The sequence below is a fragment of the Stigmatopora argus genome, chromosome 5 (assembly GCF_051989625.1).
Source record: "Stigmatopora argus isolate UIUO_Sarg chromosome 5, RoL_Sarg_1.0, whole genome shotgun sequence".
In the NCBI taxonomy this organism is placed as follows: domain Eukaryota; kingdom Metazoa; phylum Chordata; class Actinopteri; order Syngnathiformes; family Syngnathidae; genus Stigmatopora; species Stigmatopora argus.
Window position 1 is genome coordinate 14,771,790 of NC_135391.1, and position 15,631 is coordinate 14,787,420.

At 40.3% G+C, this 15,631-nt stretch overlaps 2 protein-coding genes across 3 annotated transcripts; one reads left to right on the forward strand and one right to left on the reverse strand.

Annotated features, from left to right (window-relative positions):
* Positions 1-3,267: 3,267 nt before the first annotated feature.
* LOC144074364 (uncharacterized) lies at positions 3,268-14,701 on the reverse strand. Its single transcript, XM_077600759.1, has 5 exons — positions 14,457-14,701; positions 14,257-14,370; positions 12,831-13,607; positions 7,785-8,057; positions 3,268-6,865 (listed from the first exon to the last, which is right to left on the reverse strand). Exons 1-5 carry the CDS (start codon positions 14,626-14,628, stop codon positions 6,042-6,044), a joined length of 2,160 nt encoding a protein of 719 aa, XP_077456885.1. The 5' UTR covers positions 14,629-14,701; the 3' UTR covers positions 3,268-6,041.
* cenatac (centrosomal AT-AC splicing factor) lies at positions 7,708-11,688 on the forward strand. 2 transcript variants are annotated; one of them, XM_077600666.1, is made up of 12 exons: positions 7,708-8,523; positions 8,634-8,699; positions 9,008-9,174; positions 9,249-9,347; positions 9,456-9,522; positions 9,719-9,781; positions 10,064-10,131; positions 10,203-10,302; positions 10,374-10,404; positions 10,483-10,587; positions 11,115-11,247; positions 11,326-11,688. In XM_077600666.1, the coding sequence occupies exons 1-12, from the start codon at positions 8,407-8,409 to the stop codon at positions 11,420-11,422; spliced, it is 1,113 nt and encodes a 370-aa protein (XP_077456792.1). In that variant the 5' UTR covers positions 7,708-8,406; the 3' UTR covers positions 11,423-11,688. The 2 variants fall into 2 exon arrangements, with proteins under 2 accessions (XP_077456792.1, XP_077456793.1); XM_077600667.1 differs by lacking the exon at positions 8,634-8,699 and having other exon boundaries at positions 7,716-8,523.
* Positions 14,702-15,631: the final 930 nt, after the last annotated feature.

Sequence of the window (15,631 nt, forward strand, 5' to 3'; positions counted from 1 at the left end):
GGGGTCTCTTTTGATGTGGTGTCACTGGGTCACTGAGTCAACGCCACCACTAGCTGAGGAAGATTGACGACCTCATCTTTCTCACAGCTGCTTTTGCTCTCTGCTGGGGAGTGGCTGAGCAGAGAGATGAGAAAGGCCCATGTAAAATACCAAAAAGAAGCTATTTGAATTGAATTGTAGTAGTTTAATGTATTGTGTGTATTAGAAACTGGAAATATTGTCTTTTCTGTTTCTCCAGAATGTGAATGTGGCTTTAATACTTCATTATAAAACTTCAAACTCCCACAGCAGTGAAACTGGTAAAATTGAAAGCTGAGCTGCTCCCAGTTTAAGGTACATGGCACCCTCTGCTGGTGAGAGAACCACTCCACGATCACAAGATGAGCACCCAGAATGTCAACAGAAGATTAGGAAAACAAACCTGGGGGAAAACTACAGGAAATTAGGTGTTCAAATATTTATTTGCAGCTGTATCACACAAATAAATTGTGGGGGGAAAAATCATACATTGTGATTTCTGGATTTTTCTTTTTAGATTATCTCTCACAGCGAACATGCACCTTACAATGAAACTTTCATTTTCTGAACCGCGTTATCTTCATTAGGTCGCGGGGGGTGCTGGAGCCCATCAAGGACACATTGAATCGGTGACCAGCCGATCGCAGGGCACAAAGAGACGGACAACCATTCACGCTCACACTCATACCTAGGGGCAATTTAGTGTCCAATCAGCCTACCATGTATGTCTTTGGAATGTGGGCGGAAACCGGAGTACCCAGAGAAAACCTAAACAGGCCCGGGGAGAACATGCAAACTCCACACAGGTAGACCTACCTGGATTTGAACCCAGGACGCCTGAGCTGTGAGGCCGATGTGCTAACCACTCAAACTACTGGGCCCGACGATTAATTGACCATCAAAATAGTAGTCGATTAACTTTGGAATTAATTAGGTATTGATTAGTCGATTAATTGTGGCAGACCTGCCTGAATGAAACATTAAAATCTGAGAAAGTTACTTATTATTGTATAAAATATCTAAATCCTTAGCTATCATTGTCAGCAATTGACGTAAAATTAATTGTTGTCAGCCCCTCACAGATCAAATGGATTTGACATCCACCCCCGTCAATGGCAGCCAAGGAGTTTACCAATTATATTCAATAAAATAAGTCCTTACAATCGTAATTTTTGACAGTAAACCACTTCATACTGTAAATCACACAAAAACGAAGACCGGGTTAACTCATTCACTGCCATTGACAGCAATAGACGTCCAATCGATTGGCGAGAGGCTGGCTAAACATGATCGCTGCCAGTTCTTCTAGTCCAAAAGGAAAGGACATCTATCGCCGCCAATTGCAGGCACTGACTTGAAGAACATTGTGTGAGGAATCATCATACTTTTCTGGAAAAAAAATGTTCACACTATAAACGGACTCATTCCTTCTTCTCAGAAAGGTGGTCAATATTTCACATTAACGGCACGCTGATGAATGTCTCCTCCTCACTGCAGTCAAAGCAGCTTTGAGGGCACCATTACCTCTGCGAGACATATTCTCACTGCAGGCCAACTAAATTATTGCCACATTTTCGCTGCTTGTGCTCGGCCCTGCTGAGAGGCGAACATTCATCTTCGTTCATGCTGGGAAGCTGGAGGAGTCATTAAGTTATATAGCCTGTCCAACCTTGATCAGCATCACCCACAAAACTCATCTTTTCAACTGTAAATTCAAACGTTGACCTTGAAGCAAACCTTTTACTACATCCATTCCATTAAATAATAATCTGAGTTAATTCGATTGTACTTGAGCTTTCTTTAACACTGCACTTTCAAACACAGAACCTCCGGTAAACCATTGTTTATTTTTTTTTTTAAATAAAGTCCAGCCCATTGGCCATTTAAAATAATAATAAAAGAAAAAAAGAGCGGGCGAGCGGCCCAGTGGAGGAGAGGTTAGTGTGTCAGCCTCACAGCTCTGCTGTCCTGGGTTCAAATCCAGGTCGGTCTACCTGTGTGGAGTTTGCATGTTCTCCCTGGGCTTGTGTGGATTTTCTCCAGGTATTCCAGTTTCCTCCCACATTCCAAAAACATGCATGGTAGGCTGATCGGACACTCTAATTTGAGTGTGATCGTGAAAGGTTGTCTGTCTCCTCGTGCCCTGCGATTGGCTGCTGTCGCCCACCACATGCCCAAAGTCAGCTGGGATATGCTCCAGCACACCCCGCGACCCTAGTGAGAATAAAGCGGTTCAGAAAAGGAATGAATGAAAACAAGAGCCATGTAGAATGTGTTGCATTCATTTTGCATGGTCCAATTCGTGGGCTGCCATTGAAGGTGCTAGACATCCATTTCACTTGAAGTAGGAGGGTCAGCAATGTGGACGGGAGACCGTCTATCCAGAGACGAACGATGCCATTCGGATGACACCCTGCCACCCTCTCTGTTCAAATGGATCGGACGTCTACATTTGATTGTATTGTAATAACATCTGGAATGAACCGTGTTTAACTCTATGGAAAAAAAAATGGTATGCACCATTTTACTGTTTTAATAATAAAGCATACATTAGCTGTTGAAATAGCTGCGATGTGCAGATACCACCTTAAACAAAATTGGAAATAAAAAGCAGGCAAATCAAAATTGGGGTCTGCAAATTGCTATGTTCGAAACCATCAAATTACAAGGCAGCGTTTTGAGTTTAGATGGCTATAAAAACATAATTAATTATAGGGGATATATGAAGCTGGTGGTTTACAAAAACGAGGTCCCTTAGAAAAGCATACCTATCAGTAAATTAGTTTCTTCTGCTCTCAAGCCTTTGATTGGATCACTCCGGGGACATAAACTTTGAGCGATGACAGGGTTGGTTAAGCGGCACATTTTGAGGGCACAATGTCTGGCCCACGATGCATATGCTTGTGATTTTGCGTATTGGCCAGTCAATGCTATTTGTCAGGGAAGCTTTGTGAAAAGACTGATGGCTTTCTCAGAAGTGTCCTTGCGACTCTGAATTTGATTCAAATATCATTGAAGCATTTCCATTAAATAAACAGGCTCCTTTTTCATCTTTTTTAATGGCTCGCCGGGTGGTTTGTTACATTTTGAATGTACATAATTTTGGATTTTGAATGTACGTAATTACACAACCTGAGAAATGCGCCTTAATTATTGTATAAAAACAAAGAGTTCCCAATTATTAGTGAAACATGTAGAACAAAACAAATGCCTAGTGTGCAGGTTATCATGTAAAAATGAACAAAAAAATGAATCATTGAGGTAGTTTATTTTTAAGGGGACATAAAAATAACTTACAGTGCATGGAAGAATGGTAAACTTCAGTTTCTTTACAACATGATATGTTTTGACCATTAAATTATTTACAGAGGTGTAGCTTATCTCAGCTGGTGAAAATAAATACAGTACTGTACATAAAACCATCCAACCTTTGTTTTTTTGTTTTTTAATAGCAATTCCTTTTATTATATTTTTTTGGAGGGTCGGGGGCGTGGGTGACTTATTCTACTACTCCAGCACCCTTTGACACCTTTCACCATTTTGTTGGTTTTTAACTCATTTGCTGCACATTATGATGATAAATGTCCAATCCATTTGAACCTGGAGATGTGGCAGCTAAGGGTCAGATCCGGCCCTCCCAGTTCAAATGCATCGGACATCTATCATTGCCAATGGCTGTAAATTACGTTTAAAAAAGCTTATGTAATTTTTTGGAAATTGAGGAGACAGAACATGCACACTCCATGCAATACCAAAAGTATCAAATTCAAGGCCCTAGGGCCAGATCCGGCACTCCACATAATTTCCTGTGGCCCGCAAAAATGAATCATGAGTTTCGCTAAAATAAAATTTGAAAAAAATATCCTGCAGTCCTCGATAATATATTGAGGAGTACAGGACTCACAAAATATTTACAGTTCCCCTTTAGGTACTTTTTTATTTTAGATAACAAAATGAATATTGACTGTTTTAATTTAAAATATTTACATAATCATTTTTTCAAAATTAACAGTTGTTTCAGAGAGAAAGAAAAAAAGTTTTAATAATTAAGAAATTATGAATTAAAACTGAATATTTTGCCTCCAATTTTGTTTTTTTATTTAAAAATGTAAATAAAATGAAACATTGGAGAATATGTTCTATGATTATTAGTGGCTCAAAAAAGGGTTTCAACCACTTGTTGGTCAACAAAATCTTTAAACAACCAATTCATTTATTAATCATCTGTCAATTAGTCGTGTTCACCACTAGTTAGCAAACATAAGACTGAAGCAACCAATAACAAAAAAAATGGCTTCAGACAAATATGCGTTTAATACTCCTGCAGGGCAGAGAAACCTGAATTCATATTTATGCTTTGGGGTCATACTTTGGAGTAAGTATGTACAGTGGGGCAAATAAGTATTTAGTCAACCACCAATTGTGCAAGTTATCCTACTTGAAAAGATTAGAGAGGCCTATAATTGTCAACATTTTCTGTAACTCTTCACAAGCTTTTCACACTGTTGCTGGTACTTTGGCCCATTCCTCCATGCAGATATCCTCTAGAGCAGTGATGTCTTGGGGCTGTCGTTGGGCAACATGGACTTTCAACTCCCTCCACAGATTTTCTATGGGGTTGAGATCTGGAGACTGGCTAGGCCACTCCAGGACATTGAAATGCTTCTTACGAAGCCACTCCTTTGATGCCCTGGCTGTGTGTTTGGGATCATTGTCACGCTGAAAGACCCAGCCACGTCTCATCTTCAATGTCCTTGCTGATGGAAGGAGATTTTCACTTAAAATATCTCGATACATGCCCCCATTCAATCTTTCCTTTACACAGATCAGTTGTCCTGGTCCCTTTGCAGAAAAACAGCCCCAAAGCATGATGTTTCCACCCCCATGTTTCACAGTGGTTATGGTGTTCTTTGGATGCAATTCAGTATTCTGGAGTGAGAGAGACTGACGTTGTGGACAGGTGTCTTTTATACCGATAATGAGTGTCAAGTCAACTTTGGAGAAGATATGTCTGCCCCTCCTCCAGGCCAACAGGGGGCAGAAAAGAAAACCCAAATCAAAGTCACCTCGCCTCATTTCCTGCCTGAGATCATAGGGCATGAGCCAGGATATAAAAATTCAGATTCAAGCCTTGAAAGCAGACAAGCGAGAAAGGAGCAAGGAATACCCTTCAGACCCGATCACACGCAACTGGTAGGATAAAATAAGTACCACCTAGATGCCAGCTGATTGATGCTTAATTTGCTCCTCACAACCTTAAGTTGCATTATTTGTATTTTCCCTTAACTTGGATTACTCTTATGACCTATCTCTGTAAAGTGAATATTTGTGTTTGATTTACTCAATCAGTTAATGTACCCATGCATTTCCACTCTCTCATTTCAACGCTCTTGTCCTTTTCTGTAGTAAAGTCAAGATGTTATTAGTAAACTCAAGAGCAACACTTTGATCACCATAGTAACGTGAAACTTGAATGACGTCACATGCTTCCTTCTTTCCCCCTTTCTTTAAGGTTATCAACCTAACCACTTCCTATCACCATAAACTTCAATAAAATTGTAAACTGGAAGGATTTGAGTTGTTCCTGCGTTGATAAGATCGGGGCCCCTTTTCAAGTTTGGGGCAAAATTTGAAGAAAGTAGAGATAACTTGACAATGAGTTAAAACAGATGCTATTAATACAGGTAACGAGTGGAGACCTCGTTAGACGAAGTTAGACCTCTTTGACAGCCAGAAATCTTGCTTGTTTGTAGGTAACCAAATATGTATTTTCCACTCTAATTTGGAAATAAATTCTATAAAAATCAAATGATTTTCTGTTTTTCCCCCACATTCTGTCTCTCATGCTTGAGGTTTATCCATGTTGACAATTACAGGCCTCTCTAATCTTTTTATGTAGGTGAACTTGCACAATTGGTGATTGACTAAATACTTATTTGCCCCACGGTACATGCACTGCTACTATAGTGGTACAGTTCATATTTAGGGATTACCGGTCTGAAAACCTAATTGGTTACGACACTTTAACTTGGCCACACGGCGGCGTTCCTTTCAACGTACAGCGTGTTGCCTTCATGGACCCTCATGATGTGGTTTCTCAACACCGGCATGCTACTGAATCCGGTCCCACAGGTGTCGCATGAGTACGGTTTCTCCCCCGTGTGAACTCGGAGATGAACTCTGAGCGCCGAACTCTGGCAGAATCTTTTCCCGCAGGTTTTGCAGAAATACGGCTTCTCGCCCGTGTGACAACGCATGTGAATCTGCAGCGCCTGCATACGCCGGAAGGTTTTGCGACATCTGCTGCAAGCGTATGGCTTCTCCGCTGAGTGCGTGATCATGTGCTGCGCCAGGTAACGTTTAAATCCAAAGCCCTTTCCGCAGATGTCACAAACGAAAGGCTTGACTTGTGTGCATACGTCCGAATCGGCGAAGAAGCTGCCACCGCTCTGGAAATGCTGCCCAAAGGGTTGTGCTTGAGGGTGGACAGTTGACATCGGGTTCTCCAAGCTGTACGTCCTGTCCTCCTGCTCGAGATCTTCTGTTTTAACGCTCCTTGTCAAGGTAGACGTCACTTTGTCGCTGACGTAATCTTCGTTCATTTCCGGATAGTAGCCACGGAAGACGATTTGATTATCGCTGCTTGGTTCCGAGGTGTCAAAGGCTACGTTTTCTGTGGCGTCTTTGTCTGCTTCAATTCCATTCTGGTCAGAGTTCAAAGCTGCTGGCCACACTGCACAGTTTGAGAAACGCTCCTCCTGTTCAACCTTAACGTGAAGCGGCTCTTGGTGCTTCTGCGCCACACTGGTGATGCTCTGCTGGGTACACGACCCACCCGGTGGAGACTCTGCGATTATTGCATTAGAAAGTGATGAAATAAGAAACACAGAGACCAAACAACCAATGTATTATGCATGCACATCTGAGACAAAACTAAGATTAACCGATTAACCGAACGGCGACAGAAATTCAGTCTACTATATTTAAGGAACCTACAGTAAATGAGCACTTTTTTTAATTTCTGAACCTTTTTAATTATATATGTGTGTGTGTGTGTGCGTGCGTGCGTGCGTATGTATGTATGTATGTATGCATGTATGTATGTGTGTGTGTGTGTGTGTATACAGTCGTACCTGAATTTACGAATGTCCATATGTATGAAATTTTCAGGTTACGAAAGCTTTTTGTATGCAAATGAATGCTTCAAGACACGAAAACAAGATCCAAGTTACGAAATCCCCTCAAACGTCAATAAATTTCCCATATTCGCTGTTTTATTTTGAAATTGTCACAGATGCATTGATTCTCAATTTACAATCTAGGTGCACTCTACTGGGCTCTTATTGGCTGTCTCACAACAACCACTATCAGTGTTTCAAGATCTTCTTATGTACTTTTGGGTTTTGCTGGTAGATGTGTGAGCACCGTGGAATTAATTAGATAATTTACATATAAAGTACTGCTCTACTTACGAAATGTTCAACTTACGAAAAAAGTTCTGGTACCAATTAATTATTTTTTATCACTACAGGAATTTATTGTCTTTTCGTGGAAATAAATAAATCAGTGTATATTGAAGAAGCCTGACAGGAATTGATCGCTTTTGAATTCATGAGCCTTTTTTCATTATATATATGTGTGTACATTCGTTTTCATTACTGCGGGATGTCGTCTTTTCGTGGAAATAAATACTCATGTTAAAAATAAATAAATAAGACCGCAATTTGGTTTGGGGTTAGGGTTAGAAAATGAGTAAAATGACGAACCTGTCCTTTGAGAATGAGCGGCAGGTTTGCAGGCGAAGACGTCCAGAAGCCTGCGCTGACGGTCCATTTCTTGTTCGTAGGCGACAATGGTTTTCTCAAAAACCCCGAAAATTTCTTCAGCGGCGGCAGTCAATCGCTCGTTGACAAACGTTCGCAAGTGATGGAGTTTAGACATGGTTGTTTGCGTGACCGACATTGAATGTAAAAGCCGTTGTTTTTCCTCAGAGATGAGAATTAAATGGCTAACCTTATGTATAGGGTTGACTTCCGTTAGGTGTCAGGCTTTTTGTTTCCGGTGGTCAACGCCGGGGAATTATTCAATTATTAATTAATTCACCTTCTGTACCGCTTATCCACACCAGGTTTGCGGGGGTGTTGGAGACTGTACCAGTCAACCCCCGAATTGTTTGCTAGTTAATCGCAGTAATCCATAATTATCGTTATTTATCTTATTTTTACTTTTTCCTCCACTGTTTCCAGGGGGACGTATTTCAAGACGGTACATCCTCCTTTAATGTTTACCTTTGTTCTCCGCTGACTCGAAAACAAATATTTAAATGTTAGTATGAGGCTTAAACTAAAGTGTTATAATTATATGTTATTGATTTTTTCATTGGACTAGATGGGTGCATATTATTGCGCTATCTGCAGGCAAACTTCGTTCAACGGAAAAGGACACATCTTCGGGAAACATCATCAAAGCAGATTAAGGCTCGTATTAATGAAATTCATAGACAAGGTCAGTAAAAAACAATGTCTTTTATTTGTGTCTTTTGATTTATCTTTTTGGTTTTAATTAGCGGGTCTCTCCCCCTATAAATTAATTTAATCCTTTATAAAATGTTATAGGGCGGGCTGGCGGATGAGTGGTTAGCGCGTCGGCCTCACAGTGGGGAGACCTGGGTTAGACTCCAGGTCGGTCCACATGTGTGGAGTTTGCATGTTCTCCCCGGGCCTGCGTGGGTTTTCTCCGGGTACTCCGGTTTCCTCCCACATTCCAAAGACATGCATGCTAGACTGATTGAACACTAAATTTCCCCTCGGTATAAGTGTGAGCGTAAATGCTTGTTTGTCTCCTTGTGCCTTGCGATTGGCTGGCCACCAATTCAGGGTGTCCCCCCTCTCTTGCCCGAAGTCAGCTAGGATAGGCTCCAGCACCCCCCGCACTCTAGTGAAGATAAAGCGGTTCAGGAGATGAGATGAGATAAAATTTTATGTTCCAGGTGAAAGAGGCACGACGGACACTTAAAAAACCAGAAGTCGAAAGGTTTGATTGCACCGAACACAAGAAAACCTTCTGGTGTTTTTGTTGTGGCCTGGAAGTTGAACGAAATGTTTCCGATGGCAAAATGACTGTGCTACATGGTGGCTTGCTGGAGCACATGGCCACGTGAGTGACGTTATGCAAAGATGTAAAGCATGAAAAATAGTGTTGTATATTTAATAATGCATCCATAATTTCAGATCAGAACACAGAAAGAATACCCACAAGTTCTGGTGGGAGAACAAAGCTGATCCCAAGTTGAGAGACAAAGTCCTCATCACACAAGAGGAGACTGGACTGTGAGTATAATTTTCAAATCAATCCATCCAACCTTTTGTTGAGTTTCCAAGTATGGAGAAAAGCTGAATAATGTCAAAAATGACTCATTAAATGTCTATTTTCTTTAGGTTCAAATCTGAGGTGGAAAAGGTATTGGAGACTTATGTGGAAAAGGAGGATGAATTCGTTAAACAGGTAATGCCAACTGTTATTTTATGGTTAACTTCATAAACTTACCCGAGGTCATTTTTCTATTAGTGCTAATATTTTCATCCGGTGGTTCACGGACTTGACACTGGCCGAATAAATGCTGCCATCCTCACCTAGATTTAAAGGATTGGTCGCTGTTGTTACATGTGTTGACAAATTTCTTAAATTTGTGTGTCCACAGCAAGCCGAGCTGATCCGGGTGCAGGAGAAACAGCGCCAAGAATTTCTTAAGTCTCTTCCAGAGGTTTGTTTCTCTGGATGCAGTGGTGGTATCCATAACTATGGCTTTTACATTTAGAATTTTAAGGCTTGCAAAAGAGAACTGCACTAAATTCTAGCTAAAAAAATACCATGTAAAACGTTCAACTATGTGACAAAAGTGTGAAGCCATGAGTGGTTAAAATCTTATATATCAGTCATCATAAAACAAAAACATTTCCAAGAATTGGATGTCTTAGCAAGAGTTTTTGTTAGTGTTGAGACTTCCTCTGTGAACCACTGTTGGCTTTTCCTGAATCAAAATCAGCATGAAGCAGAACCAGCATTGATTAATGGAGCGAACAGACCGGAATTGGCAGCCCAAGCCAGTGCCAGGTAACATCCAAAGCACCAAAAGTGTATTATTGTTTAGTCCGCGTGCTTCTTCTTACCTACGGAAGTGATAGATTTCCAGAGACATCATGGGGAGCCCACCAGCGGATAAACAGCAGCGTTGACTCGATGGTTGACGCGCACCAAGATGGCCTGACATTTATTGGTTATCAGGTAGAAGAAATGCTTCTGAATTCCTCAAAGGTGATGAAAGCCTTCACTTACTGTGGTTTTCTCTGTTGCAGGATTCAGCAAATAGCGGAAATGTACACACAGGTACTCTAACAGGAGCAGCAATAAGCTGCTGTTCAGTTCGCTGTAAAGATTGATGTTGCATTGACTGTCAATTTACAGGCGGCGTCCCTCCGTGGCTCCAGGAAGATGATCCTCTTGAAGGAACATCCACAAGTGGGGCACCTCCTGAAATTGGCCCGTCAGCTCAGGAGTTCCTCAAACAGAGTAGAATGCATTTATTTATCTTTATTTATGACATACATCCATGTAGCTAAATAGGGTGGTTTAGCTTCCTTTAGCTGTAATGCTCGTCTTTCAAATACTTCATTTTTCTAATGTCCAAAATTGAAATATGTATTATTTTGGATCAATAGTCTCCGAAAATGAATGACATGTCCATTTCAAGTAATATAAATGAAGGAGCCACTGTACATTTGAAAATGAAGTTTTTGTAGCGTTACGCTAGTGTTATTACACTGCAATAACAGTCACATATTTGAACTGAATTTGGTAGTTTTGATTGAACGTAGGTATATGGCATTAGATGTACAAATAATTAAAAACAGTGCAGTAAAATTGTGTTGTGTTGCCAGTAGATAGCGCCAGTAAGTACATTTTAAGAAGCGGCGTATTCCTCTGAATTGGTCAGAATGGCTGAAAAGGGACTCATTTGGAGTTTGGAGAATGCTTTGGAATGTAATGAATTTGGACACGCATTAATACAAACAATGTTGTGTATTTTCCTTACTCAGAGGAGCAAGAGAAGATGAGGAAGCTCCCCCCGAACCGAGTGGGAGCCAACTTTGACCACAGTTCACACACTGACGCCAACTGGTTGCCTTCCTTTGGTCGCGTGTGGAACAGCGGCAGACGCTGGCAGTCGAGGTGACAGTTAAGCTCGCTGAGCTTTGTCTAAATTCTGTTGCCTTTTTCAGAGGTAGTAATTTGTTTTCTTATAAACAGACACCAGTTCAGACAGGAGGAAGGCCAGAACAAAATGAAGAGAAAGATGAAGCATAATGATAAAAGGACTAAAAAGAGAAAGACACCAAATGAATAGCCCAATGAGTTCTAACCTATTCCGTTTCCCAACACTGCATTTTTGAAAGTAGCGGAAAATCATGCTGTCTAATGCTAAAACTGATTTTTTTGCTATATGTACAAAAATACTTTCACTTAACTTTTTTGTTTAATTAAATGTAAATGTCTGTACGGTACACCTATTTGTATAAATAGACATATCATTTTCAACCACTGGATGAAACCATGTTATTTGTTTATTTTTTTAATAAATAAAAGAAAAACACCAACATGGAGGAATATGAACCAGGTTTTTGTGAATATGATGTAACAAAGTCAAAGCATCCGTGAATATGAAAAGTTCACCGAACTCAGTGGATATGGATATACACAGCAAATCTACCAATAAAACAATAGATTTTTTCACCCATGAAAAAATAAGACTACCTTTTCCATTCAAGTAATTCAATCAATTTGTCGTGTGGGCACAAAATGGAATACTATCGTCTCACATCTAAAATGGTGTTTTGTTGCCATCGCATGGTGTTTGTGAGTCAATTACCGTATTTTCACGACTATAGAGCGCATTGTATTTTTAGCCGCAGTGTCAGTAACGAGTGCTATTTCTGTATTTTAAACACACAAAGGACGCACCGTTTTTATAGACGCAGCCAGGCATGGCAAAACATACACCAGTTTAAACATGCAGGCTACACCCACACGCTAAAAACACATTTTTAAAAAGGAAACGGAAGCAAAACTGAGTTTGGTTGTACTTTATTTAGCCATTTTACAATGTACTCACGTCATCATTTCATTTTCGTAACTTGGTCGCAAATCAAAAGTGACGGCGAGCCGTGAAAAAAGCCATCCGGTCGCTTGACATACGCCTCACGTAGCCATAATCTCATGTTGCGGTTCGATATTCATCCATATATAATATATATATAGTTCGCAGTTAGCTTTTAATGCTCTGTTGACGCTAACATCTAGTGGCAGGATTTATTTTGTAAATACAGCCGAAATGACGGTCGGTGAGCACCAAATTAGTGTGTTCGCCGTCATCCTGGGTGTATTGAAAAAAGAACTATATATCCCAGCAGTCACTGCGCAGTACTTTTTCTACGGGAAAAATAGTAGAGTCGGGGGCTGCTTGCCGTAGTTGTGAGAGCTGTAGAGGATGCTGTACCCTATCGACTGATTTATTTTATCGTGATAACATTTTTAGTATTGGTCCATATATAAAGCGCACTGGATTATAAGGCACCCTGTCTATTTTGGAGAAAATTTAAGACTTATGTGCGCCTTATAGTCGTGAAAATACGGTAAGTTGTTTGCAAGTTTCAATATGAAAGAAAAATATGGACAAGTATACTCATCATCAACCTCTGATTATAAATAAATATGTATTTTTAAAACCTGTGTAAAAACAAATTTCCCCCAATCTCAGGTCTCCAAGCCAGCGGCCTCCTCGGCCGCATGCACCCTTTTCCTGTGGATGCTCAAGTTGCTGTTAGCGCGGAATCTCCTCCCACAAAAATCGCACACATAAGGCTTCTCTCCTGTGTGCACCATCACGTGCCTTTTCAGCACGGACAAGTCGCTGAAACTTCTCCCGCACGTTTTGCAAAGGAACGGCTTCTCCCCGGTGTGCACCATGACGTGTCTCTTAAGGATGGACAACTGAGCGAACGTCTTCCCACACGTGCTGCAAGTGTACGGCTTCTCGCCCGTGTGAGTTCTAGCGTGCGTGATGACTTCATGAGTGTTCCTGAACTGCTTCCCGCAGGTTTTGCAAGCGTACGGTTTCTCGTCCGTGTGGATCATTAGGTGTCTTTTCAGGTTGGACGTCTGGTTAAATCCCTTCCCGCAAGTTTTGCAGGAGTACGGCTTCACTCCTGTGTGGGTCATCATATGTCTTTTTAGCTTACACCTAAAACCAAATATTTTACCGCAACAGTCACACCTGAATGACTTTCTGCTCATCTCATTGTGAGCGTTGACATCCTCGGACGGACTTTGACCAGGACTGGAGTAGACGATCGTATCCCCACTCTTAAAATGATGGTCAACCACGGGAATGGAAAAGAAAGGATCTAGTTGTTCATCCTGACGACTGGTGCCAGGTTCCTCTTTAATCTGTGCAAGTTCTGGTTCCTCTTGGTGAGCAAAGGAATTTTGCTCTGGCCAACAAAGTTGCTGGTTCTTGTCGACCTGCTGTATTCCTAAAACCACACAAAGACCGACCAGGAGGTTATTAGTTGGGTTTTATACGTGTAGAAACCACAAATCCACCAGTAACATTTCATTTTCCGATGACTACCATGTTTTCCAGATTATAAATTGCACCAGCAAAACTGTTTATCACTAACACACAGGAAACTTGCACAACTAAACAAACTTGTCTTTGAATAATTTTAATTAAAAAGTCAGAACAAATAAATTAATGTTTCCTTGCAGGGTAGAGCTTGTGTCTGCTGATATCTACTGCTGATTTGTCTGCTGTTACCTAATAGAGCAATCTGGTCTTCTGGTGTTTATTACTGCGATCATCAACATAACTTCTTTTTAAACACTCATTCTCATTCTAAATCAATACCAAATCAAGTCTTCATTTTCAGTATGATTTCTGAACTCCACCAATTCTGTAAGTAGGACATCTAGCACATGCTTTCCTTGGCTGTCAGCATGAAAAAAGGACCTATATGAACTGCCTTTGAGTATAAGTGGCAGGCAGAGTGAAGTATTATTGTCCATAAAATACGACCATTCACTGCCCGCCTCTTCTAGTCAACTAGATTGGACGTTCCTCACCGTCAATGGCCCTGAAACATAATCATAACTACATTATACGCTATCATTTTTTTCACACACCTGGATTTAATTCATGGCTGGAAGTCACATCCATCAGAGGTTCTGCTCCATGCTGCCTGACCTCTTCTACCTTCTTTTCAGTGCAGATCTGCTCGTTGTCATCGTTCTGGACTCCTGGATGGACACATACGTGTTGAAATATTACATCAAAACCTTCTCCTTGTGTTTTGATGCAAACTTGACAGCTAATTTTTCCAAACCTATGCAATGCAACTTTATTTGGGGGTTTCTGAGGGTGTCCACCATTCGACGCTGACGCTGAAGCTCCTCCTGATACTCGACAATGGTTCTCTCGAAAACATCAAATATTTCCGTTGCGGCAGCAGTGAGTCGCTCATTGACAAAGTGCCGTAAATATTGCACAGAGGTCATAGTTGCTAATATACATACATTTAGCAGATGGGGTAGAGCAGAGCGTGTATGTTTACTTCCGATAGGTGCCACATAAAAATAGTTCCGCCGGTACTTCCGCTAAATGCCACATAAAAATAGATCCGCCAGTTTTTAGCTGTAGTTCCTTTTCCGGAGTGTTATGTGCTGTCAATCCACACTTTTTTATTGCTAAAAAAATATTTGCTCACCTTCTTTGATTATGTTGCATCCAATTCCTGCTTTTAGTATGATTACGGCCTGTCTAGTGGCGCTTCAAGATGTTTAATTCTGTTGGAAACACTTTCTAATTGGGTTGAGTGTTTTTTACGTGAATAAGACCATTATTTCTGGAAAAAAAGTTACATTACACACTTAGATGAGATGAGAAGGCTTTGCGCTCAGTTTTTCTTGTAACTATGACAAAAGTGTATTTATTTATGAGTTATTGATGCTTTATTCATTATTATTTATCATTTTGTTTGTTGTTGTTATTTGTGCACTTCCCTACTTATTTATGTTGTGACTACTTATGTTGATTACTTATTTATTAATTAATGATTACTTATTTATTGATTATTTATTTGTCTGTTTGTTTGTTGTTGTTGTTTGTTCACTTCCTGGTGAATGCTTTAAATCTCATTATACCTATATAATGAGAATAAAAGCATTCAATTCAATTCAATAACACAGGCAAAAGTTTGTTTGTCCAATTGAGATTAGGATTCTGAATACCACTTTTTTGCTACCTGCTGAATATGCGTGTAAATATACACTAATGTAATACTGATTTGGTTCAGTTTCTTGAAGGTTCAATGTTCTCTATACCTAAGGTATAAAAAAATAAGGCAAGAAAAAATACTAAAAAACATGTTTCTTAAAAAAATGTAATCAAGCATTTCTACAGTTATATGTATGCAATCGGGCCTTTGTGGTGGCTATCATTTAGGTCTGCATATAAAACACAGTAAGAACAAATTCAGTTGCAATAATTAACAAACTATTC